Source organism: Protopterus annectens, chromosome 11.part0 (assembly GCF_019279795.1).
Source record: "Protopterus annectens isolate FY-2018-M chromosome 11.part0, PAN1.0, whole genome shotgun sequence".
In the NCBI taxonomy this organism is placed as follows: Eukaryota; Metazoa; Chordata; order Ceratodontiformes; family Protopteridae; genus Protopterus; species Protopterus annectens.
The window spans coordinates 1451411466-1451437026 of NC_056745.1; the positions used below are offsets into that span (position 1 = coordinate 1451411466).

A 25561-nucleotide genomic window follows, 5' to 3' on the forward strand; every position below is an offset into this window, starting at 1 on the left:
AAGACAAATGCGCTATGTAAAGCAGTCAGGTTTCACTTTATGTTCTTAGCATTTCCAAAGCCTACCTTATTATTTATTACAGCTTTTTTGAATATATATAGGATCATATATTTTACATAAAAAGTTACTTTCAGTTTTAATTTCATATTGAATAGGTAGTCGAAGATGTGATTATGAAAACTACTGGAAAAGATAAAACAGTCACGGGAACTGAAACAAACAGCCCAACACCGGCAACTGTGTCAAACAACATGAATGAAATCATTGGAAACCTTTCTAAGGAAGATCAGTCTAAGATTAATTCAAATAGTCTTATTAACTCTGTTTTTTCTACCACTTCATCAGCTTCACTGATAAATGATAAAAACTTGTCACTTATGGATTCCAAGACAGGATCTCCATATCTTGATTTGTTACAGTCAACAACTGATTCAGCTATTGACACATACTTTGAAAATGATTCAAAATCTCACCAAAAGGAATTGCATATCACAGATGGTAGTGGTTCATCTGAAGAATCATTCCTGACATCACCAACTGACATACCTAAAGATGCATACGTACACAGTTCAGGCTCTCCTGTATCACATGTTGGACAGATCTTTCCGGAAGACTTGTCACAGACAGGAAGCTCATTGGATGAGTTTTCTGGTACAGGTATCCTCAATGCTACCATATCAGCTTTAAATATGACACATCTTTCCAATCATGATTCAGCTGCCTCCAGTGCTGAACTCGTTAAAAGTACACCTTCACATGCTGACGTTACTGAGCACATGGCAACGGCTTCTGCAAAAACTTATATTAACTTAGATGGCAAAGAATTGCTGCAAAGAAGACCTACTAATTCCACCAGCAACAAAGACTCAAGGCCATCTACAGCGTCTTACAACAGTGGTGAGACAGTGTTACAAGGTACTTTACTTAATGAACTAGAAATGCCTTATAATGCCTCTTCTTTTTCAACCTCTGAGGTATTGCTTCATTCTCCTTCTTCAAGCTTTATGCAGACTTTCCAACATAATTCCGTTTCTTCTGTAAGTGAAGTCCTTTTGCAGACAACTCAATGGCTATTTAATGGTGAGCTATCTCTTCCGTCTTCCTTCAGTACTGATGTTCTTCCCTTTGTCACCTCTCCATTGTCTGACCATGTATTGTTGCCTAAAACTGTCCCTGCCTCCTCAGATATTGACTTTATCCTGCATGCAACAGTTGTATCACCCAGTGCTGAAGTGTCCTATCAGTCAACCCTGTCCTCCTCTACAGATGTACCTTTGCTTAAAATACCCCCTACCTCTACCAGTAGTGACCCGTCTCTTCATATGTACACTCCTTCTGAAACTCAAGCAGTGCTGGAGGTTACAACACTTCCAACTAGTGCTAAGGTATTGGACTATGATAATTCATTGATTCAGTCAATCCCTAATTTGCCTGTTGACGTGATGCCCCATCAAACTACCTCATCTGCTTCTGAGACTTCTATTCAAGGTGAAGGGTCTAACTCACCTAGTGAAAATCTGATATGGATAAATGATACTTCAGACAACAATGACCTGATGAAGCGTGCAACACCTGTTTTGTCCAGCTCTTGTTATACCTCCCCTAGACACACTGATGTCCATCAGACCACGACCACCTTTGACTTTGCATTATTTAGGCCTTTTTCTGGTGATGATTTTCTTGAAGCTTCTTCCTCTATGCCTGATGCTGCTATACTAAGTTCTGAACTGCCTTTTGTGCCCAACATGGGCACCCTGCTTCAGTCTTCATCATCAGCTTCTACTAAGGTTAAGTTGTCTGACATTACTCGTACATTTGATAATAAACATTTGTTTTCAGATACTGATGCACTAATGGAAAATAGCGTGATGTTTTTAGGTACAACATCTCTTTCAACAGATACCTTAAGTTATACCATGTTAAGTAATATGGATGAGACAGTTCAGCTCACCCATATTCCTTCTAGGGAAAATACTGTATCACATGTTGAATCTACTTCTCCTAAAAGCAGAGTAGTTATACCTAATATTGTCAATTATGGAAGTATGGGGACAATGGGAGTTTCTTTTAGTGCTTCCAGCAAAGACACATTAGTACATGATTCATCTTTGTTTGTACAAGAGACTTTGCTTCCCCTTTCCCATGAAAAATCACTGCCACGATCTTTCATGCTATTCTCTACCAAAATGCCATCACATGATGATGATGAAGATGAATTTTCTGGGGATAAGTTTGAAGCTCGGCCTTTGCATGTTTCAGCTATAGATTTTAACAGATTGCTTCCAACACCTACCCTTGAAACTGCATCTGTAAATGTAACTGCTAAGACTGATAATGTCCAAACATTGCCTTCTACAATACAAGGGACTCTTTTTGCTTCGGGAACTGAAACAGACTTGCATTCTGTTCCTCAGACATATGATTCTTTACCTGTGTCATCCCTAAATTTGCAAAGTATTACAATGTACAATGAAGCTAAAAGACTGCCTGAGGACAAAGAATTTCATTTGCAGCCTACTTTAGCAACTAACAACCTTTTGCTGCAGATAATGACAGAAGTATCCAAAGATGAAGACAAAACAACTTTTTCATCATCCTTAAATGTTGATAACGCATACACCTTGCATACTGATAAGCATGTTGTTCCTCTACAAAGCTCAGTGATTTCTCATTCCAGTGATACAACCCTTCCAGTCAGATTTCCCACTGGTGATGGTTTGCATCAGGTTTCTTATTCTTCTCAGAATAAAAATATCTTGCTGCAACCAACCTACTTGAAAGGTATGATATTCCCTTATGATGTCAATTCCTTTCCATCTGACATAGCGCACACACACATTGTATTTATGATATCTCATTACATACTGTTAATGGTTAATTATTTTTATGAACAGACATCTTTCTTTCAATGTTATTTATTTAAGAAGTGTCACAGTTGTTTTATCCATAAGAGCTAGTAATGTTTTTCTTCTACTTGTGTCCATAGATTTGTTTCCAGATGTACGCATTCCTTATGCTCTAGTTTTACCAAACATGTGCATTTCTGTTGCAGCTGTTTCTCCCAGCAGTGAGGACCCTGTTACGTTAGTCCAGTTACTACTTCCCTCAAAATCATCTGTTACATCTTTAAGTGCCAGTTATGGTACCAGTTTTCGGACATATATAGCTAAAGATGATTTTCCTGTAACAAAGGGTGTATCGTCAACAGCATACCTGAATTCAGAAGACAGATCAGTAGATCATCAAAGTACAAGGTCACTAAATACTGTAATGAACCAAAGTAGTGCATTGGAAAGGGTAAGTTTGGAACAATATTCATTTTCTCAGGCACAGAACCTTCCAGCTACTACACCTGTAAGTCAGATCACCATTAATCATACCTTATTTAATACCACCGCAACATTATTAAATGTAGAACCAAAGATGCACGAATTTGCACAGAAAACTCAAATGCATTTTACTGATGTCACAGTGAAGAACAAAACAGAGGCAGAAACATTGCCCATTTTCCCAGAAGAAGAGAGTGGCTCTGGTCAAAGTCCATCAGATAGCCTAAGCGATAATGACACCTCAACAGACTTCATTCTTGATGACACATATAGAGAATCAGAAGGTAATGATGGAGCAGGTAAAGCAGAAATAGTTCCTGGAACATCACATGCACCAGAATCATCTCTAACTAATGATCTTTCTGCAACTATATTCAACGTTTCTGAGGCAGGTTAGTCATGGGTTCAAGAAATAAAATGTTTTTCTCAGTTGCATGACATTTTCAGCTTATTTCCTAATGGCTTCCTGATGCCTCTATTGTTGTATTTACACAAACCTATTGTTTTGTTCTGAATGGATGAGTAGTAAAGCAAATATCCATACTGCACTGACATTTTTATACTTGATTTGCAGAAGTATAGCAATAATTTCTGTTCGATAACCCCATTTTGGAGCAGAATGTATTTTTAGAGCTGCAAGCACTACAATAATGCCACTCTTTTTGCAAGCGTTGAAGTAGTGGTTATATTTATTGAAAATCAGTTATCGCTAATCTTCAATAATATATTTTTCTATTACTTTTAACTAATACATGTTTAAAAGGGTAGCAGATTTAATATGATTATTACTAAATATGACATTTGACTATGATGCAGCACTCCCAGTCTTTGGTTTCCCATATTTTTTCTGTCCTCCAGTATCAAATGCTTGCTCAGGAAGGCAAAATTGGATGGAGCAAGTCTTCAATGAGTAGTTTACTCGGTTTCAGTAATTTTAAATTTCTTTAGTTTCTTCACTGGAAAAACAATTTGCTAGACTGCAATGCCCTTACATTACTGTCAGTGGATGCTGTGTAACTTAAAACTGTTGGTTTAGCCTGATGCATATCATATATATTTTCCACTAGTCTTTTAAAAACAGTGCTGCAGCATCACACAGAAGTATGGCCATGACACACCACTACAAATCCACCATTCTGGAGAAGCTATGCTTTTCTTTTCTGAAGCAATGCTGTTTGGACCACAGTAATTACCAAAAGGCTGTGTTTATCTGTTGCAGTAGAGGTAAGTCCTAGGGACTTTATGTGAGGTGCTGCACATGTGAGTGTGTATGTACCTGGGAGGTAGCAGTAGGGGGTGAATAAGGGGTTCTATAAGTATCTGTGTGGAGGGGTAAATGTCAGTAAGGGGTTATATAAGCATCTATATGGAGGGGACAATGTGAGTAAGGGGTTATATAAGCATCTATATGGAGGGGTAAATGTGAGTAAGGGGTTATATAAGCATCTATGTGGAGGGGTAAATGTGAGTAAGGGATTATGTAAATATCTGTGCAGGGGTAAATGGGAATAAGGGGTTATATAAGCATCTATGTTGAGGGGTAAATGTGAGTAAGAGATTATGCAAACATCTGTGCAGGGGGAAATGTGAATATGGGGTTATATAAGTGTCTATGTAGAGGGGTAAATGTGAGCAAGGGGTTATATAAGCATCTGTGTATTATAAGCATCTGTGTGGAGGGGTAAATGTGAGTAAGGGGTTATGTAAACATCTGTGGGGGTAAATGTGAATAAGGTGTTATATATGTGTCTATGTAGAGGGTTACGTGTGTGGCGGAAATACCTCACTAAAAGAATCACAAACCTAAAGCAGATGCCCTATGCTGACCATCTAAAAAAACTCCAGCTATACTCTGTGGCATATCATCTACTCACAGGCGATCTCTGCTTAACATACAAGGACATGTAAAACCCAGAGCTGTTGGACATGCTACACTTAAAGAAATCCTAATCCCTCAGAGCCACATGCTCCAGGGATCTAAACCTTGTCATCACAATGAACAAAACATGCTGAAGGGATAGGTTTCTGACTCAGAGACTCCACATACATGTCAAGTAGAGCGCCTCTTTGGCCCTCTTCAAAAGGAACCTTGACAATTGGATGTGAGATAGGAAATTTACCCCGGGGATCATGTCAGTCACCCTGCTAAGACAGGGGACCAGGGATGTAAATATTGTGGAAAGAAATATCCAAGGAATTATTATGAATAGGCTTGTATAGGCCCTAGGGCCGATAACCTAGTACCAACGTATGAACCTATGATAAGGGGTTATATAAGCGTCTATGTGTAGGGGTAAATGTGAGTAAGGGGTTATGTAAACATCTGTGGAGGGGTAAATGTGAGTAAGGGGTTATGTAAACATCTATGCAGGGGTAAATGTGAATAAGGGGTTACATAAGCATCTATGTGTAGGGGTAAATGTGAGTAAGGGGTTATATAAGCGTCTATGTGGAGGGGTAAATGTGAGTAAGGGGTTATGCAAACATCTGTAGAGGGGTAAATGTGAATAAGAGGTTATATAAGTGTCTGTGTGGAGAGGTAAATGGATGAGTGTGTGCATGAATGCCACTGGGTGGGAGGATGCTGTTTTATGTATGTGTGTACACACACAATGTGTGTAATGAATGGTTGTATGTATATGTGTATGTGGATGGGTTGGAATGGCTGTCATAAACTAACAAGCAGAATCTGCAACATTGGGTTAGGGGAACACTGGACAACATGTATAAGTCTTAAAAGTCAAGCCTGAGCAGCTTTTAGACAGAATGGATAGTGAGGGTGGGAAAATCACACAATACTAGAGGTAACATTTTTACTTCACATATCATAATAGCACTTAAATTAAACAGGGATCATGTAGGAATCACTAGACACCAGGGGTGCTATTTTAATAATATGTGCATCACAGGGAAGCCACTAGATATAGGATACATATTTAATAATATGTGGTTCAGGGAACCACTTGACCTTAGGAATAATTTTGAAAGTACAGAAGAATATTATGTCTGGAAGTTAGCACAAAGGATTATGACTGTGATCTGTAAACAAGCAGTTTCCTGGAACCCAGAGTTTGATTTTCTCAGCCTCCATTAAACTACTATTTAACTCTGAATAAGTAATTTAGTTGGGAGGTTGGCATAATGGTTAAGGTGTTTATCTTACCAACACAAGATGGAGAATTTGATTCTCACATGGACTAACTGAGTGGCCTTAAAATGGTCCACAAGAGCAGTTAGCCTAGTACTAATCTATGAACCTATGTGTGAAACTCTGATATTTGGCATTAATGACTGACTGAAATATTCCATGATTTAAATGTCCAGGAAAAGGAGATGTCGAGGATGTTCCTGCAACACAGAGAAATTACAGGATCTGAGGTGTGTCTGTATGTTTGAATATGTCTATGAATTTAGAGAGTGAATGAGGATGCTTTCATGATGCGTCAGAAAACACTGTTAACTACCACAGGAAGTGCTTCTTCTCTTCACTCCTCAGTAGTTAACTGTAATTCATAGACATGCAAATCAGTAGTTAACTGTAATTCATAGACATGCAAATCAGTAGTTAACTGTAATTCATAGACATGCAAATCAGTAGCTAACTGTAATTCATAGACATGCAAATCAGTAGCTAACTAATTCATAGACATGCAAATCAGTAGCTAACTGTAATTCATAGACATGCAAATCAGTAGTTAACTGTAATTCATAGACATGCAAATCAGTAGTTAACTGTAATTCATAGACATGCAAATTAGCCAGTAATGAGGTCCTTCCTCACTATCACTAATGTGTCTATGAAATGCAAATTGCAGTATTGCTAAAACAGGACCTTTTTGCTGAGGCTCTTACCGCTCATCGTGGTGATCTTTACTAATTCTCAGGTCAACCCCCTTAATAGACTGTCCTTGACATATGTTCCCTCAGTTTAAAACATGTGAATATTTTATTCTAGCTTTTAAAGGTGTGATAGATGTGTTAAAAGTATCACCCAGTTAGTCTTTGAACATGCTTTATTGTCACTGATGATAGGCTTAAATTATAATGTTGAATAGTTTTATTGTACTAAAGGCCGATCTTATTTGACAAATGTGATCTGTGTCTATAATACTATAAGAAAGGCAAGTGGTTTAAGCTTAGCACTAGATGTGTTTATTACTGGAGTGTATATATATATATATATATATATATATATATATATATATATATATATATATATATATATATATATATATATATATATATATATATATATGTGTGTGTGTGTGTGTGTGTTTGTGCCAACTAAATATCAACAGCCTATATATTGACAAAAAATATCTAATGATCAAAATATTGACAGTTAAACATATCTAAACACAAAATATCAACAAAGTTTAACCACATCCTAAACCAATGTTTTTACAGGGAAGGAGCAAGCCCCCTGCAAATCCCTACCCACACCCCCTGCTAATTATATATGCCAACTCCGAGGTCACACAGCAGTGGGGAAAGTGCATATAATCTTCCCTCATATAACTTCCATTTTGTTGAAATTTTTCTTTGAAGAAGGCCCATGGGGTAATATTTAGATGACCCATCAAAGATATACAAGTGTTTCAACGTCATTGCTTCTGAAGTCCACTAACATTTTTCACTTTTTTAAGTCTTTATTGATGTAATCTATTTTCTGTCAGCTCATCAGTACGGCATGTGTGGTGAGTTTGGCTGTTCTGCAAAAACAGCTAGTTTATAAAAAGCCTGATATTCATATCACTAGACATCTGTGAAATTTTCCAGATAAGAATTATAACAATAAGTGAAAAAGGTCACACAGGAAAAACACATAAGCAAAACATCAGAAAGACCCAGGCAAACCAAGTGTCTCCATTGTTTAACATCTTAAACTACGGCTATTAAAAGTTCCATGAAGTCACCAAAGACTGAAGTTCACTAGAGACTATACACATAAATAATCAGAAATGATTGAGCTTTGTAACCATTTAGCTCTGTTATCATAGTCCTGGACACTGCAATAGTCCCAAATAAAAAAAAAAAAAACAGCAAAGCTGTTCAAAAGCCAATGACAACTAAACAGCCCTAAATGCTGCAAGCAAAACCATTACAAGAAGACTTCCAACAGTACTGTATTAACACAGTAAAAAAAAAATATCTGGTACTACAGGCTAAAAGCATTTTTAAACAAAGCTAGCACTGAAGCAGCATTCCAAATATGCTGTACATTGAACATTGAATAAACAATATACAGAGAAATCCAAAGTCGAATGTCATTGTTTCAAAATCTCTGCAACCATGAATATTTTAACAAATGTCAAAAAGCATAACCCACAAAAATAAATTTGCCCATCTGACCGATGTTGACATTGGCAGCTGTCACCATCTTGGTTTCAGTCACTCCAGACAAATAATTTCCTCATCACATTCTCTAGTGTATCAAATTCTTTTATGTATTGAAGCTGCTGGACTTCCTGTGTGAGCACTGTAATGATATCTGCATCTCCATCTATCAACTGATATTTCTACTTATGATTTTGGAATGCATCGCTTCAGAGGAGTGTTTTACTTGACATAGGAAAGTATATTTTCTTGTTGCAAGTGTTTTCTGGCCTTTCATAAAATCACAATGTATATAATTGTAGGTCTGTACATTCATACCTGGCCATTCTGATACTCATGACTATGGTCCCCAGAATTTCGACACCCAACAGTTTCTCATACATGCCTCTAATAGATCAAACCAGCCACATGATAAGAACGAAAACCATTCATATAATATGAAAACAAGCCATTTCTAAGAAAGGATGAAAACCATTCTCAAGATAGGGATGAGAACAAGTACCAAGATAGTTATCAAAAATTATTTACTAGTAAATGCAAAAACCCACCACGGCAAGGAAAATAAAATAAAATGTATTAACAAAAATGGATAAGCTCTTTCAAGTCACTGCTCTTCCTCAGATCCAAACTGATTATTTATTGAATAGGACTAAAAACATTCACAGGATAGGAGTGAATTATCATTATATCCAGACCTCTTCTTCCCTTACAAATAAATGGTTGTGCTGTCTTCATTTAGGTACAGTCCAAATGTCATGTTTAACTGAATGGGGACTAGTCAAAAAAATCTCATCGCACTATGTCCGAGACGTTGTAAATGCTATCCTTAGGTACTTTCCTCTTCCATGTCTCTTCTCATTAACCAACTGTGGGAGAAAAGCCATAGTTTATATGAGATGTGGAATTTTTGCATGACTCTAATCAGCCATCAGTCAGAAATGAAACAGATATGATCTCTTCTTAAACCTTTGTGTTTCTGCCTGAAGCGTATTGCCAGGATGATGAGCCTTGTAACACTTAAGGAGCTTGCAATGAAAATTCATGTTTTTCCCTTCCTGTACATTCAGTAATGCAAAGCTTTTTACAGGAGGCTTCCTCTTATGGGCTTGTTTTGGACCTTGTGTAGCTCCATTTGGTGCACAAGCTCCATAGCTAGACTACTGTTGGGTATGTTTCACTACAATCGTGTCATGTTTACATTGCAGTCTCTGTGCTTGATACTGGTGACACTAAGTGATACATAAGGTGCGCGTACAAATGTACACAGCCTTGTACAATATGGCTTGTGAATCACAAAACAATCTATTCATTCTCTACAAGTCATCCTGGCCTCTTCACCTATCATGAGATAGTGGTGAGATCATGGATGCAGCCTCAGACTTCTAGTCATTGGGATTTGTTTTTGCTGAACACTTCAGCTTTATAGCTTTAGGTAAGTACTGCTAGTGGTTGTTTAAAAGGCTCCTGAGAACTATTTGCTTCCTATGTTTGATGTCAGTAAACATTGTTTTGCTAGTTTGTTTACTTATCTGAGTTTGCTGTTCGGTCTAACCTGATTTAGCTTTATTCAGTATGCTGATGTATAAATGCACAAATAAAATATAAGTGATTGACTGCTTGGCTAGCCACTTTTACTTTTCTCTTTCCTTTAATATCATGTCTTGCTACCTCCTGTATATTATCTTCCTTTACCACATAGTTAATTCATCATTTTATGCTAACATAAATTCTTTCAAATTGTTGCTATCATCTTCTTGATATAAAGACTATATTTCGGGACCTGTTTGTCCTGCCCTTTTGCCTCATTAGCCCAGTTCTCAGTGTTTTGCTGATTTCCTGTGACATGGCCTGCAGACATGCCAACAGCTCCTGGTTTTATTCCCCACACTTCTAACGCTGCATAAAATGGTTGTCTAGATATCTGCTTCTTTAGTTGTGTCGTTGCTTTTCCTTTTTTCAACATGTTAACTATTATAATCTCCATCATCCTCTGTCTTTGCTGCAGTTCTTTTGTTTTATCATCCTTTAACATCAGTTTAAGGGCAGGATTGTTGGGTGTATCTTTTCTGAATGGATTTCAAAAGGCTTTTTCTTTAAGGCTCAGATGAGGTCTGTCTTCGGAATAAAGATCTTATCCCTACGATATGTCTTGAACCTCCATCATAAGCCATGTACTATTACTTTTTACATGCAATAAGCCAGCCATTGAAATTGTCCCTGCTGTCGTTGCTGACTCGGCTGGACAATAGTGCAGATAACACCTCTGAGAATACTACCATACATATCACTTACCTACACCTACTTGCTGTTTAGAAACATAGGAAAACAAGAATAACACTAGGCAAGACATCATAGAGACCATCTGATACTTAGCCCTATGCATCTTTAAGCAGTTAAATGTAAACGTTCTTGCCATCCTTGCCAGTCTCCTAATGCTACTTACCTCCCAAACTGAGCAGCACCTTACCTGATAAGCATGGTGTAAATCTGTGTTTACTCCACCAGTCTTCAAGACTAGCCTTAAAGGCAGCTAAAGTCGTTCTTGGTTTGACCTGTTGTGGTAACTTATTTTGTGGGCTGAGAGGTTGTATTAGGAACCTATACCTCCAGAGAGTCCTGTTTATGTTTTGTTGAAGAGACATAGTTTATGTGTAGGAGGTAAAAAAGGACTGTTTTTTTCATGGCTCAAAAAGCTATATGCTGGTCACCTTGGAGCATCTGCTAACCTACTAAGTACAATAAATGTTGTGCAGATCTGTTGGGGCAGGTGAAGAATTTAAGACCTTTAATTTTCTTGCTTAAAACACTATGACCCTTGACCCTTTCCAGCTGAGCTTATGCTTTAATTTGTACATATCAAAGGGGACATTATATTTGACAATGGATTTCAAAAGGGGAATAATATAGGGTTAGAATGTTTGTTTGGCTCTTGAAGATATTCCCTTGGTAATTAACTGGGACATATACAAAGATTTCTTGACTATGGTAGAAACATAATGAACAATTGAGAGAGAGAGAGAGAGTGTGTCATCCACATAAGTATCATGTCTCTTATCATTATATCTGCCTGAAAAGGAATGCCATTTATAACATGAGAGGTGGGAGCAGCTTTTTTATTGAACTTTATAACACTGCACTTTTTTGCATTCAACTTTCAACCATTTTCATTGCAACATGCATGTTCATATTCCACCCTTTAATGGAGCTCTTTAGTATGAAAGGATGAGCAAGTAACAGTACCCAGCTTGTAACCATCAGCACACTTGGTAAATCTTATCTGTAAAATTAGAGTTGATGCCTGCAAAATAGAGCCAAATAGGAGACAGCCTAGCAATGGTCCCTGTGGCATCCCACCGATTACAATTTTACATTCAGAGAATGTCCCAGCAACTTTAACAACCTGGGATCGATTGGACAACTTTCTTGCTCTCCAAGAAACAATGTAGGTGTTTACAATAAGTTTATCTAATTAATTATTCCTTCGTTTTCTAATATAATGACTAATGATAAGTAGCTTCCTTTGATAACTATGGTCATCTTATAGTTTTACTTGGCTTTATATTTTTTAATAGTGCGTTTAAATTGCTTGGCGGCATGTTTCAGCATAGTGTTGAATGAGGTAAGGGTATGTGAATTTGTACTTCCAGATTTTCAGTATTTCCCTCATTTATTATACAATTTGTTTATACTAGAGTTCCACAAGAGAAAGATTGATTCCTGAATTTACCATTATGTTTAGGGCAGATGAGTACTGTTATTCTGCACGTGACATGCATGAGCCCTTTGGTACATCACCAATCTTTAACTTGTCATGCCTCTCAGGAATCAGATGATAAACAACCTTGCCAACCATGAGGCATCTTGGTGGCTGTCTTCTAATCTGATGTCACTGACAATTGACTCAGCTACCTCAAGCAAACCTCTTTCCCTCTGTTACCTGCCGTACTTCTTATGCTGACCATATATCTTAATGACCCCTCTTTGTTACTCATACACTGCCTACGTTGTTACTAATAAGACTACCTGTCTCATTTTTCAGCCATTTCCTCCCATTCCTTTTCTTTTATAGTTTTAATAACAAAGCAGCAGCAGGTTCATATAGTCACCGTCAGTAGTCCAGATCCTTTTTGACTGCAAAACAACTTAAAAAGTCAACTCCATAAAATAAAAATGGTTTATTGAAATGTTTAATACTTTCGTCCATACAACCCAGGACTTCATCAGAACATGAAGTACAACAAATCAGTGAGGTTTAAATAGATTTCCATTAAGCAAATCATGACTTTTAATTTGTCAAGTAATTAGACATGCTTGCCTAATGGCAGTAGGCACACAGTGAACAAAAAGAGCAAACTAGTGCTGTAGGGAAGGTCCCTGCCACACTCTAGCACTTAAATTTCTGAAGATTTCATAGGTCACATTGTACTTTGGAGCCTGGCATAGCAGTACATTTTGTAAAAGTCCTCAGTTTTAAAGAAGCCTACAAGATCTGGAGAATATCTGGACTCATGGGTGCCAAGCAAGATCGAACTAGCCAAGTCAGGCCTTTGTCCAGCATACATAATGATGAATGAAGAGCCAAAATCACCTTTGTGACACCATAATGGTCCAGGTACCCTGAAGTCATGCCAAAAGCCAGCAGAGCAGCTGGTTTCTGGATCACTACAGAGCTCAGAAAGTGGATCAAAGGTGAATGAGTAAGCGAGCAAGCATTCCTTATTCCAGTTTTCAGAAGCATGGTATTTTTTAACAAATTCTTCTTACTTCCTGTATTACCTACACATCAGACTTTGTACCATTTTAAACCATAAAGGCTTAAGAATATGCATTTGGCTGCCAACAAGCAAAAAACAAAGACATGGAATCATACTTGATGAAAACTGAATTTCTAACCTCAGCAAAAGTAATGTAACAATCTATTATGCATGAATAAACCCAAACAAACAGCACCCCAAAAGTTATTTCTGTGGAGGTCAGATTGCTATTGTCATTATGCTGCAAGCTGCACATTTTTGCTAAATATTAAAAAACAGCTATTAAATGCAACCATTTGATTTGTTAAACATAATCTTTTTAGAAGTGATAAACAACGGTTAATCATTACAAAAGACCCATTCACCATACACAAAAATTACTTTGAGCTTGCCTCCTAATGGCAAGTCTGTAAAGGATTTAACCATTAAAAATAAAAAAAAATGTTATAATGAGGATAATAATAATAATAGTAAAAAAAAATACTTTGCTATCACATTTTATACTTAAAAAAAGTTTAAATGTTGGTCAAGACAATGCATCAGTGGCATGCAGAAGATGCATTATATGCAGTATACACAGTGCTCTGAGTACATGCACTATATGTGAATAGACACATAGCAGTAACTGAGCATGCCCAGTGCAGCAAAATTCTGTTTCAGCTTTCTGCGCTATGAGAAAACACTCCGCTCCAGGAAGGATATCTGTTAAACAAAATGATTTTAAAATGTATGAAACATTTTCTTTTTTATAGTAACTCCATCACCCACTGACTAAGGATGATGAAAGAATTACCCACTACAGGTAAATCTTACCCACACTTTGCTAGTTATGAGTAAGTCCTAAATCACCTTCTGTTGAGCAGAGATTATCAAAATAATTCTCTTCAAGGCTGCTAATACAGACCAAGATACAGATCTTCTTTAATGTAAGAGTAAAATTACATTTAGCCATAAATAAGTCATCCTTCTTATCAATAAATAACATGTATAAAAATAGCCTGGGATATTATTCAGATTGACCCAAATGCATTTGCTGACAATATTCTTAAGGAGTACTGTAATAACATCTGCATTCATGAGCACATACTAATAAGACAGATATTTATTTATTTATTTATTATTTTTATTTTACATTTATTTTACATTTGTTGACCGGGTTTGTCTGACTGAGCTGAGTAGCCCTTTTTCAGCAGAGGCCAGGGGGAAAAAAGATCCACAATATCACATTAAGTTCCAAAATGAAAGACAATTCATAGGTTCATAGGTTCATAGGTAGGTACTAGGCTATTGCCTATATAAGCCTAGCCAAAAATGTACCCTGGCTTTTGCCACCCAAGAAAATTATTTTCCTGTGCCCCTGTCGAGCAGAGCCACAGAAGTGATCCCTGGGGTGAATTTCCTATTTCTCATCCAGTCATCAAGATTTTTCTTGAAGAGTGCTAATGAGGAGCTCTGTTTGACATAGATAGGTAGTCTGTTCCAGAGTATGGGAAGTCTCTGGGAAAGGAATCTATCCCTCCAGCATGTTCTGCTTATTGTGGTGACAAGGTTTAGGTCCCTAGAACGTGTAGCTCAGAGAGATTGGGATTTCATTAAGTGGAGCATGTCCAACAGCTTTGGGTTTGACATAGCTTTGTATGTTAGGCAGAGATCGCTTCTGAGTAGATGATATGCAATGGAGTAAAGCTAGAGTTTTTTGAGATGGTCTGCTTAGGGCATCTGTTTGAGGCCAGTAATCCTCTTTGTGAGGTATTTCTGTGGCCTTTCCAGTTGTTGTGGATGTCTTGTGAGGTACATACCAAAAGGGGCATTGTACTCTATAATGGGTCTAATAAGTGATGAGTAGAGGGGAACAATGACCTCTTTTTTTCTGGATGAGAAACCTTTTGTGATGAGGTGAGCCAAGTAGAAGGATTTCCTGACCACTGTGGCAATGTGATTATCAAAGGAGAGACTACTGTCCACCTGTGTCCCAAGGTCTCTTATCACATTTTTGGTGTTAAGTAGACTACCAGCTATGTGGGAGTTCATGGGTACAGAGTTTTTACCAAAGGGGATGACAATACACTTTTTGGCATTGAGCTTCAGGCCATGGCTTTGACACCAGGCATTTGTCTCAGTGAGGCCCTTTTGTAGTATGTCCACATCGTTAGGAGTTTCGATTATGGCTCATAGTTTACAGTCATCTGCAAACTTTGTTAGCCAAAGACCTTCTGTCTTAGCCTGTACTTCAGAGAAGCAGATACCAAACAGGAGAGGACCCAGGACTGAACCCTGTGGTACTCCACTTGTCACTGGTCTGAAGTTGGATTTGGAGTCTGCTACTTTCACAGTGTGGGTTCTGTCCATGAGCCAGTTGGCAACCCATCTTGTGACATAAGGATTTATACCTAGTTTAGTGAGCTTATCTATAATTCCAGAGTGGGGGATGGTGTTGAAAGCCTTGGTGAGATCTAGATAAGCTGTGTGAACCACCTTACCCTCATCTATGGCTTTGGTGACTACTTCAAAGAAGTCAATAAGGTTTAGGAAACATGCCTTTTACAAATCCGAACTGGGTAGGGTCCAGAGTTTGGAGATTACCAATGTCTTTGTTTATGAGTTCCATGATGATACTTTCCATGGCCTTGCAGATCAGGCTCATCAGGCTAATGGGGCAGTAGTTCCCGTGGTCCATCGTGGCTCCCCCTTTGTGGAGTGGGATAACCGTCACGGTGCACCATTCAGTGGGCACAAAGCCTGAGGTGAGGCTATGATTGAACATGGTACTTAGGTAAGGTGCCAGTTCATTCTGTAGTTTGTGTAGAATGCAGCCTGGGATATTGTCAGGTCCCATGGATGCTGTGTTCTTGACTTTGGAGAGTGTGTTTTTTTACCTGTGCAGCCGTGATTACAGGAACTTTGCATTCTTCCGGTATAGAGATGGGCCCTCTAGGGGGTGAGAGGGGGGTAAAGTTAGCACTGAATCTATCTGCCAGGATGTTGGCAATATCAGTTGGTTCTGTATATTTAGTGCCATTGTGCTGTAACTCAAAGCAGATCTGAGTCTTGCCATAGCCAGTATCCGGAAACCTAAGGGCGACAGGTGCAGGCCATCTCTGGCAAAGCATTGTGGTCTGTCGATCATGTCGCCCCAGGCAGATGAATACTGGATCCCCTTAGAATGACACCAGAAGCTTAGCCAATTGTTGAAGTCAATCATTTTGTCCTTGTACTGTGGCATCTTTCTGGGTGATTGCAGGATGCTACTCGGAGAGCTCCTCCATGTCTCTTTTCATGTAGTCCAGGGAGGTACGTCTCAGGTCATTCACACCAACATGGACAATGACAGTGTCATATTTGTACTTGTTGTGGAGTGACCTGAGTGCGTACGTTAAGTGGCAGATCCTGGCACCTGACAGGCAGCTGACAGTAACTTTCTCCTTGTTTAGCCTGGTGAGTGGAACATCAGTGTGCCTGTCTATAGAGTCACCAATGCTATATTTATATACCTTTGTGGTTGCACCTGCAATTGATTCAAAATAGGTTATACAAAGGATAATCAACACAGAGACAATTACAGAAATACAAGTATTCAGAATCTTATTATAGAAGATAGTCAGCATAAGTCAAACAATTATATATCACAGTTTCTTTTAACTTTGTTATAGTGTTTTACAGTAGCAATAAATATCCTGGTTGGAGAAATTTATAATATAAAGGACATGGCAGTAGTGATACACAAGGGTTATAGCTGAATTGTCTAGGGTTTAAGGAGGTTTTAAACAGAGGCAGGACAACTGAGGTGTTAGATAATCTCTTGCTGCAGCTTTGAATTGATTTATATTTTTAAGGGACCTGATTTCTAGTGGGAGTTTGTTCCAAGACATAGAAGGATGGTAGCTATAGAGGCTATGACCAGTTTTGGTGTTGGGTTTATGTATTTGAAGCAGATCTTGGTGATAGCTGCGTAGTGGCCTGGTGGTGTTGTAATATGAGAAGAGAGGAGATAGGCTGGGACAGTAAGATTTCTGGTAGAGGACTGAGTGCACTATGAGGAGTTGGGAGAGAAGTAGCTGATGGGGTAGCTCAAGCCATTTTAGATGTTTTAAGGCACGATAATAGTGAGATTTGTAGGTATATTGTGCTGCGAATCTAGCTACCTTATTATAAGTTGTCACTATATTGGCTTGTTATGTAGAGTTAAGATTTGTAATGATTTGGGAGCTGTAGAGTAGGCTAGGTAGGAAGTAGGCATGTGAGAAGGTAATTTTAACATGATAGTGAGGAACTTTTTGTTTCTATAGAGTAGCCCAAGTTTTTGATGTGTTTTTTTGATACAATTGTTTATGTGCATATCAAATTTAAGTTGATCATCAATTATAACTCCTTAAAGTGTCTTGTTATTTTCAACAGTGATGGAGGTGTTATCAAGAGATAGTATAGAAAAATTAGTTTTGAGGTGGGTGAGGTTTTTGGGAAGAAAAAGAAGGAATTTAGTTTTTTTAGGGTTAAGAATGAGCTGATTTTGAGAGAGCCAGGTTTCTACGGAGTTGAACAATTCTTGGGTTGCAGAGATGAGCTCTTGAGGAGAGTCTGAGATGGTAATGACTCTAGAGTCATCTGCATATTGAATGAGGGATGACTGAGGGCATGAGGTATAGAGAAGATTAGTGAAGATGTTAAATGGTAGAGGGCCAGGGATGGATCCCTGTGGGACCCCCATCTTAATGGGGAGAGGGGGGAGTGCTGAAAGCCATGTCACTGATTGCTTACGTTCAGAGAGATAGCTGGAAAACCAGTGGCAGTGAAGTTGAGGTTAGACAGTTTGTCTTGCAGGGGAGAGTGTGAGACAGTATCAAAGGCTTTAGAGAGGTCAAGGAAAAGACAGGAGGCAAGTTTATTATTGTCTCTTGCCAGAGAGATACTGTGGGTGAAGGATAGTAGGGCAGTAGTTGTGCTGTGTTGTGGGCAAAAGCCGTGCTGGGTTGGGGTGAGTAGGATTTCCTGTATTAGGTGCTGCATGACTTGCTTGTGAATGCATTTTTCTAATATTTTAGAGAGAGGAGAGAGTATGGCAATTGGTCTATAGTTGGAAATTTCATTACAGTTACCTCCTTTGTGTATGGGTAATACGTAGAAATCTTTATAAATAGATGGGACTTTTAATTTAGAGATGGAGCAGTTTATTAAGATAGATACAGGGACTGCAATTGATTCAGCAGCTATTTGTAGGAAGTAAGGTGGGAGATTGTCAGCAGAAGATGAACAGGGTTTAAGTTTGGAGAGTAGAGACTTAAAATAGTTGGTGGGAATAGGTTCCAGGGAGAAAGAGTTAGGAGAATTTAGATAGGGGGATGTTGATGAGTGGTCTTTTAGGCTAGTAGGAGAGGGGATAGGTTTTACCATCTTTGATATGGATTCAGTGAAGTAGGTGTTAAAAATGGCAGTTTCTACAGGGGTGTTATTAGGGAATGGGTTGGGGGGAGAAGGGTGCCCTGGGTGTAGAATTTGATTTATTGAGTTCCAGAACATATACAGATACATTTAGAAAATAACCATTTGGTGGAATTGCAAAACAAATGAGATTAAAAATAAAAAGTATAGGAGCAATCCAAGGCTGAAGAAGTGTGTCAGCATATAAAGACGATAGTCCAAAGCACTACGACAGAATGAGCATTCCTTCTGAAATAAATCCACGCAAAAACTTCATAGACCACATGGTTTATTGGTAGCAAATAACAAATAGGTAAGCGCTTTCACCCTTCTGGGCTTCCTCAGACCTTTAAACAATTGCATTCAACACAAAGGTCAATATATACTAATTTAAAAATGTGACATCACTTCCTATACTAAATTTAAAAGGCTGATGTACTAAAAACATAAATTGTGCAACTGATAAATGTCTCCAAATTAAAAAATATATATATAAAAACTGTATGAAACATAAAAATACATTATTATATATGAGAAAAATATATATACAAAAATTCATATAAATAAGATATAATTTATAAATAACAAAACATGCAAGTTTATCTGAAAGTAAGCCTCCTATTTTTAAGGCTAGGTTTAAGGGAAATCTTGTCATTTAATCCTGGCTTGCCATCTGCTCTATATCTAATGATCCAATTTAGTTCTAACCTTTCAGTATAGTTCCGTACATCCCCACCTCTAATACTGGGAATATTGACTTGTATAACCTGAAACTTGAAGGTATGGTGAGTATTAGTGTCTAATACATGTTTGGATAGTGCATTACATGTAGATTGTATGCGTATATGATAAAGATGCTCCCTAATCCTCTCACGTAATCGCCTGTCCATTTTACCTATGTAAAACGCTGGGCAGGCTGTGCATTGGGCTAGATAAATGACGTTGTGTGTTACAGTAAGCATGTACCTGAAACTTAAAGCTTTGGAAGGTTAAGATATGTGTAAAATAGGAATTACTGTCTAAAAATTCACAAAAATGACTGTGATTGCATGGTAAGGTGCCTGTAACTGAATAGTTTTCTGCACTCCTACTTAATACATTAGGATAACATAGGAGTCTCTATAAGTTCAGTTTATTCTTATATATGAATTTGGGATTCTCCTCCACTGTCTCCTTGATCTTAGGGTCAACCATCAAGATTCCCCAATTTCTAATGAATACTTATTTAATTTTATTGATGTCCTGAGTATAATTGATAGATAGTTTCACTACAGAGTCATTAAAAATATCTGTAGGATGTAACTCATTCTCCACTGGAGTTTGATGGGAAAAGTAAGGACATGCTATATTTTCTTTCATAGTATGCACCTCTCCAAGAAACTTAGTTACCTCATTTATTTTATAAGATCTCTGTAGAAGTCTATCGCTCAAGTCAGATAGTTCATGAATAAAGCCATCATGACTAGGGTTCATTCTAGATGCATATGGCTTGTCCTCTAATTAAATTCTTGAAGATGTAATTAGGGTGCATACTTTCTCTGTGTAAAAATGAATTTTTATAGCATGCTTGCCTGTAAACCCCTGTATTAAGAAGCCCATTTGGTAACCTTTCAATATATACATCTAAAAAAGCAATCCAATTGATTGAACTGTCCATTGTAAAATTCAAAAAGTGTGATAGACCACTGAACTCTACAAAGAAATCTCATAGTTCTTTATCTGTCCCTGTCCATAAAAGAAACAAGTCATTTACAAACCGAGTATAAAAGATGACATGTTCTTTAAAGCTATTCAACATAAAGAGTTTATTTTTCTACCAATCTACCATAACCAGATTGGCGTAGCTATTGGCACATGAAGTGCCCATAGCTACGTCATCTTTTTGAATGTAAGCCACTCTGTTAAACAAGAAGATATTGTTCTCCAGAATGATTTCTAACAAAGTACAGAACAAATCAATTTGTGTTAAAGTGTAGTTGGTATTATCTTGCAGGCATCTAGAAATGCTTTCAATCCCATATTGATTTGGGATCACTGTGAATAGTGATTGAACATCTAAAGTTACCAGTTTATAATATAAGTCACTGGATAATATTAGCTGGTTTCCATATATGGGTAAAGACCTTTGTAAATGCTTTGTGGAATACACCAGCGTAAATTTTTGGTTACTTGCACTCTTGGTGGCAATGTTTGTTTATGACTATTATATTTTATTTTATTTTATTTTATTTTATTTTATTTTATTTTGTTTCACTCTATGTGTATGTTTTGCTCCATTGTTATAATAATACATGGCTTTATGATTTCATATCTATGAATATAAACAACAAATAACATTGGTTCTGTTTTTCTAACTTGGAATTGTGATTTATAAGCAATGTCATGCTCTGAGCAAGCGTTTTCTAAATATGGGCATCACTTCCTTGAGAATGATTAGCGAAGCACATTACCATCAATTATTGATACTTTATGTATTCTTTGATGATAGCTTGCCAATGTGATCCTAATTTATGAAAAATAACTGAGAATACAAATGTTATATATGATGTATCTAGTTTCCAAGTGGAATTTTAGGTTGTTAAAATGAATTTTGATGAATTCTATCTTAACTATGTGTTGATTTCTGAATTAATTGATTAATTGCAACCAATGGTTTGGTATAAAAGGTAGAAAAATTTCTGTGAAATTGTAACCTGAAGAAGCGCAATTTTATTGCGTGAAAGCGCTTGTTTCTGTTTTTGTTTTTATCATTAAATGCTGTTGGATTAATTTCGTGGTGGTTTCAAGCAGTTTTTTCAGCTTTGTTCACTGGATAATGTAGTAACCTTATTATAGAGAGCTAACAAAAACTGTTTAGTATCTTTTAAAACATGAGGAAATTTTTCTACTATGGATCTAAGATGTTTTTCTAAGTACAAAGACAAAGGCTCAGTGACCCAATTTCTCCCTGCCACAATAGGTATCATAGGGGGATCAAGTGGGTTTTTATGGACCTTGGGTAGTCCTTGGATGAAAGGAATCAAAGGACTTGACACAGATAGAAAATCAAACAACTCTAGATCTATCACTTCACTAAGAAATAAATCTTCTAACATTATAAGAATTCTGTTGACTCAAACCTCTATCTCATTCATCTGTATAATGTCATAAAATCTAGAGTCACTTAACATAAGAACCATACTTTGTTGATATTTAATGGTATCCATAACCACGATAGGCCCCCCCCTTGTCTGCAGGTCTAATTGTAATATCGCTATCACCTCCCAGTCTATTCGTAGCTGTTCTTAATTTAGGTGTTTGGTTACCGTACCATTTTCCATTAGTATAAGTCGATTTACAACGTGCACGCTGGCCAATCAGCGTGCACGTTTTGGAATATTAATAGGGGGTCATGGTATAATTTAGGCGTTAGGTTACCGTACCATTTTCCATTAGTATAAGTCGATTTACAATATGCACACTGGCCAATCAGCATGCACGTTTTGGAATATTAATAGGGGGTCATGGTATAATTTAGGCGTTAGGTTACCGTACCATTTTCCATTAGTATAAGTCGATTTACAACGTGCACGCTGGCCAATCAGCGTGCACATTTTGGAATATTAATAGGGGGTCATGGTATAATTTAGGGGTTAGGTTACCGTACCATTTTCCATTAGTATAAGTCGATTTACAACGTGCACGCTGGCCAATCAGCGTGCACGTTTTGGAATATTAATAGGGGGTCATGGTATAATTTAGGCGTTAGGTTACCGTACCATTTTCCATTAGTATAAGTCGATTTACAATGTGCACGCTGGCCAATCAGCATGCACGTTTTGGAATATTAATAGGGGGTCATGGTATAATTTAGGCGTTAGGTTACCGTACCATTTTCCATTAGTATAAGTCGATTTACAACGTGCACGCTGGCCAATCAGCGTGCACGTTTTGGAATATTAATAGGGGGTCATGGTATAATTTAGGCGTTAGGTTACCGTACCATTTTCTCTTTTTAGTTTCACGGTCTAACTTGTGTAGGTCATCTTCCACCATCTTTGTAAAAGCATCAAGAAGAGGGTGTAAGACCGGTGTATAAGTACTCGTTTTTTTAAAAACTGTTTTATTGAACAACTTGGGATAATTCCCATATTCTAACTTCAGTTGGACATTATGAGTAAATAATTTAATATCGGTCACCAAATCAGTAATTTTACTCTTAGCTGATGGAATAAAGGAAAGGCCCTTATTAAGAATTCCAAATTCATCTACACTTAATTCTCTTTGTGAGAGGTTCCAAATCAGTGTGTTGGTATTTTCTTGAGTGTGGGTCCTGTATACTCTCCCCCCGAGGCCTTGCATTTCTGTCTGCCTCGGCTCATTGATCTGCTCCTCCCCCCTCTGTGAACTTCATTAATCAGGAAAGGGGTATAACCACTGGCACCTCTTAGTTGGTCTAAAGGGGAACCTTTCTTTCTAACAGATGGATCTAACACTGAGTTAGGTGTAGTTTTAACTCTAAAAACTGTCTCACTGGATTCGTGCGACATCATTTCACTAGGTGTGTGCCCATAAGTACCATCCTGTACTTTTCCGGTCAAATTAGAAGCATTAGGTATTAAACTCTCAGCTAAATCAGATACGTTTACTTTACTGCCAGCATCCCCCAAATACGTCCGTTCATTATTATTACTTGAACTATTCACAGTATCATGCACATTCACATTGTTTAAAGCATTTGAAACTTGCATATGGTTAGTATTAGCAGTCTGTACATCAACATTATTTAACATTTCTCTATTATTAAAATCAGTACGTACATAAGCAGGATTCAAATTATGTCTATCTGCTTCATTTGATCTAACAGAGTCCACTCTGGGCCTTGTGAAGACATGGCCATTTTTAAAGTCTAGAGTATCTCTTTAAATTTTAGAGCGCTTCTGCTCTAATAATTTCTTTTCGTACAAAAACACATTGTCAATTAAGTGTTCAGTTAATTGTTAATTTATCTACCACAGTTACAGGAAACTTGGCAGCAACAGAGTGTTGTGTAGTTTTAATGTTATCACGTAACTCAAGTTCTTCAGGTAAAAAGAAATCATTTAAGAGTGTCATATATTTAACACTCACCTCAAGATTGAGTTGCTGCCATTTGTATAAAAGTTATGGATACATGGAGCCAGTCGTAGGCATCTTTAAAACTCATAAACCTCTTGGTACAATTTTACAATGAATGCAGACTTCAAAGTGCTGCCTTTGAGTCTGTAATCTTTTAAGTTTGAGGAAATCAGTGTCTAACCATTCAAACTGCTCCGTAAGTTCATTCAGCATTTCCGTTAATACTCCAGCCTCTACTTCGATACTGCTTGCCTCAAACATTATCAAAGGGTTACATTCACCAGAAACACATTGTAGGAACCTATTCAGGTCTCCTATATATTGCAAACTATTCTCCAAATTGTAAGGCAGTTCAACACTTAATGAGTTAAATTCAGCCATGTCACCTTGGTCACAAATAAAATAACTTGTAAAAAACACTAAAACAAATGTGACCATGGTATAAATGCTCCTGTTACTTAAAAAGCACTGAATAATAAAAAAATAAAAAGAACAGGAGCAATCCAAGGCTGAAGAAGTGTATCAGCATATAAAGACAATAGTCTAAAGCACTACGACAGAATGAACATTCCTTCTGGAATAAATTGACACAAAAACTTCATAGACCACACAATTTATTGGTAGCAAAAAACAAACAGTTAAGCGCTTTCACCCTTCTGGGCTTACTCAGACCTTTAAACAATTGCACTCAATGTAAAGGTCAATATATACTAATTTAAAAACTTACAGAGCCTCCTACGTTATCCTAAATTATTAAGAAGGAGTGCAGAAAACGATTCAGTTACAGGCACCTTACCATGCAATCATTGTAATTTTTGTGAATTTTTAGACTCTAATTCCTATTTTACACATCACTTAACCTTCCAAAGCTTTAAGTTTCAGGTACATGCTGACTGTAACATGCAACATGTCATTTATCTAGCCCAATGCATAGCCTGCCCAGTGTTTTATGCAGGTAAAATGGACAGGCGATTGTGTGAGAGGATTAGGGAGCATCTTTATCATATACGCACACAATCTACATGTAATGCACTATCCAAACATGTATTAGACACTAATACTCACCATACTTTCAAGTTTCAGGTTATACAAGTCAATATTTCTAGTATTAGAGGCGGGGATGTATGGAACTATACTGTAAGGTTAGAACTAAATTGGATCATTAGATTTAGAGCAGATCGCAAGCCAGGATTAAATGACAAGATTTCCCTTAAACCTATCCTTAAAAATAGGAGGCTTACTGTCAGATAAACTTGCATGTTTTCTTATTTATAAATTATATCTTATTTATATGAATTTTTGTATATATATTTTTCTCATATATAATAATAATGTATTTTTTTATGTTTCATACAGTTTTTTTATATATATTCTTTTAATTTGGAGACATTTGTCAGTTGCACAATTTATGTTTTTAGTACATCAGCCTTTTAAATTTAGTATAGGAAGTGATGTCACATTTTTAAATTAGTATATATTGACCTTTGTGTTGAATGCAATTGTTTAAAGGTCTGAAGAAGCCCAGAAGGGTGAAAGCACTTACCTATTTGTTATTTGCTACCAATAAATCGTGTCGTCTATGAAGTTTTTGCGTGGATTTATTCCAGAAGGAATGTTCATTCTGTCGTA

At 37.2% G+C, this 25561-nt stretch overlaps 1 protein-coding gene across 1 annotated transcript in view; it reads left to right on the plus strand.

Annotated features, from left to right (window-relative positions):
- PTPRZ1 (protein tyrosine phosphatase receptor type Z1) overlaps positions 1-25561 on the plus strand; it is a 1642174-nt gene that overhangs the window by 922308 nt on the left and 694305 nt on the right. The window contains exons 12-13 of the mRNA XM_044088744.1: positions 156-2781; positions 3053-3721. Of these exons, the coding sequence (XP_043944679.1) occupies positions 156-2781; positions 3053-3721 (3295 nt within the window). The remainder of the gene's footprint in view (positions 1-155; positions 2782-3052; positions 3722-25561) is intronic.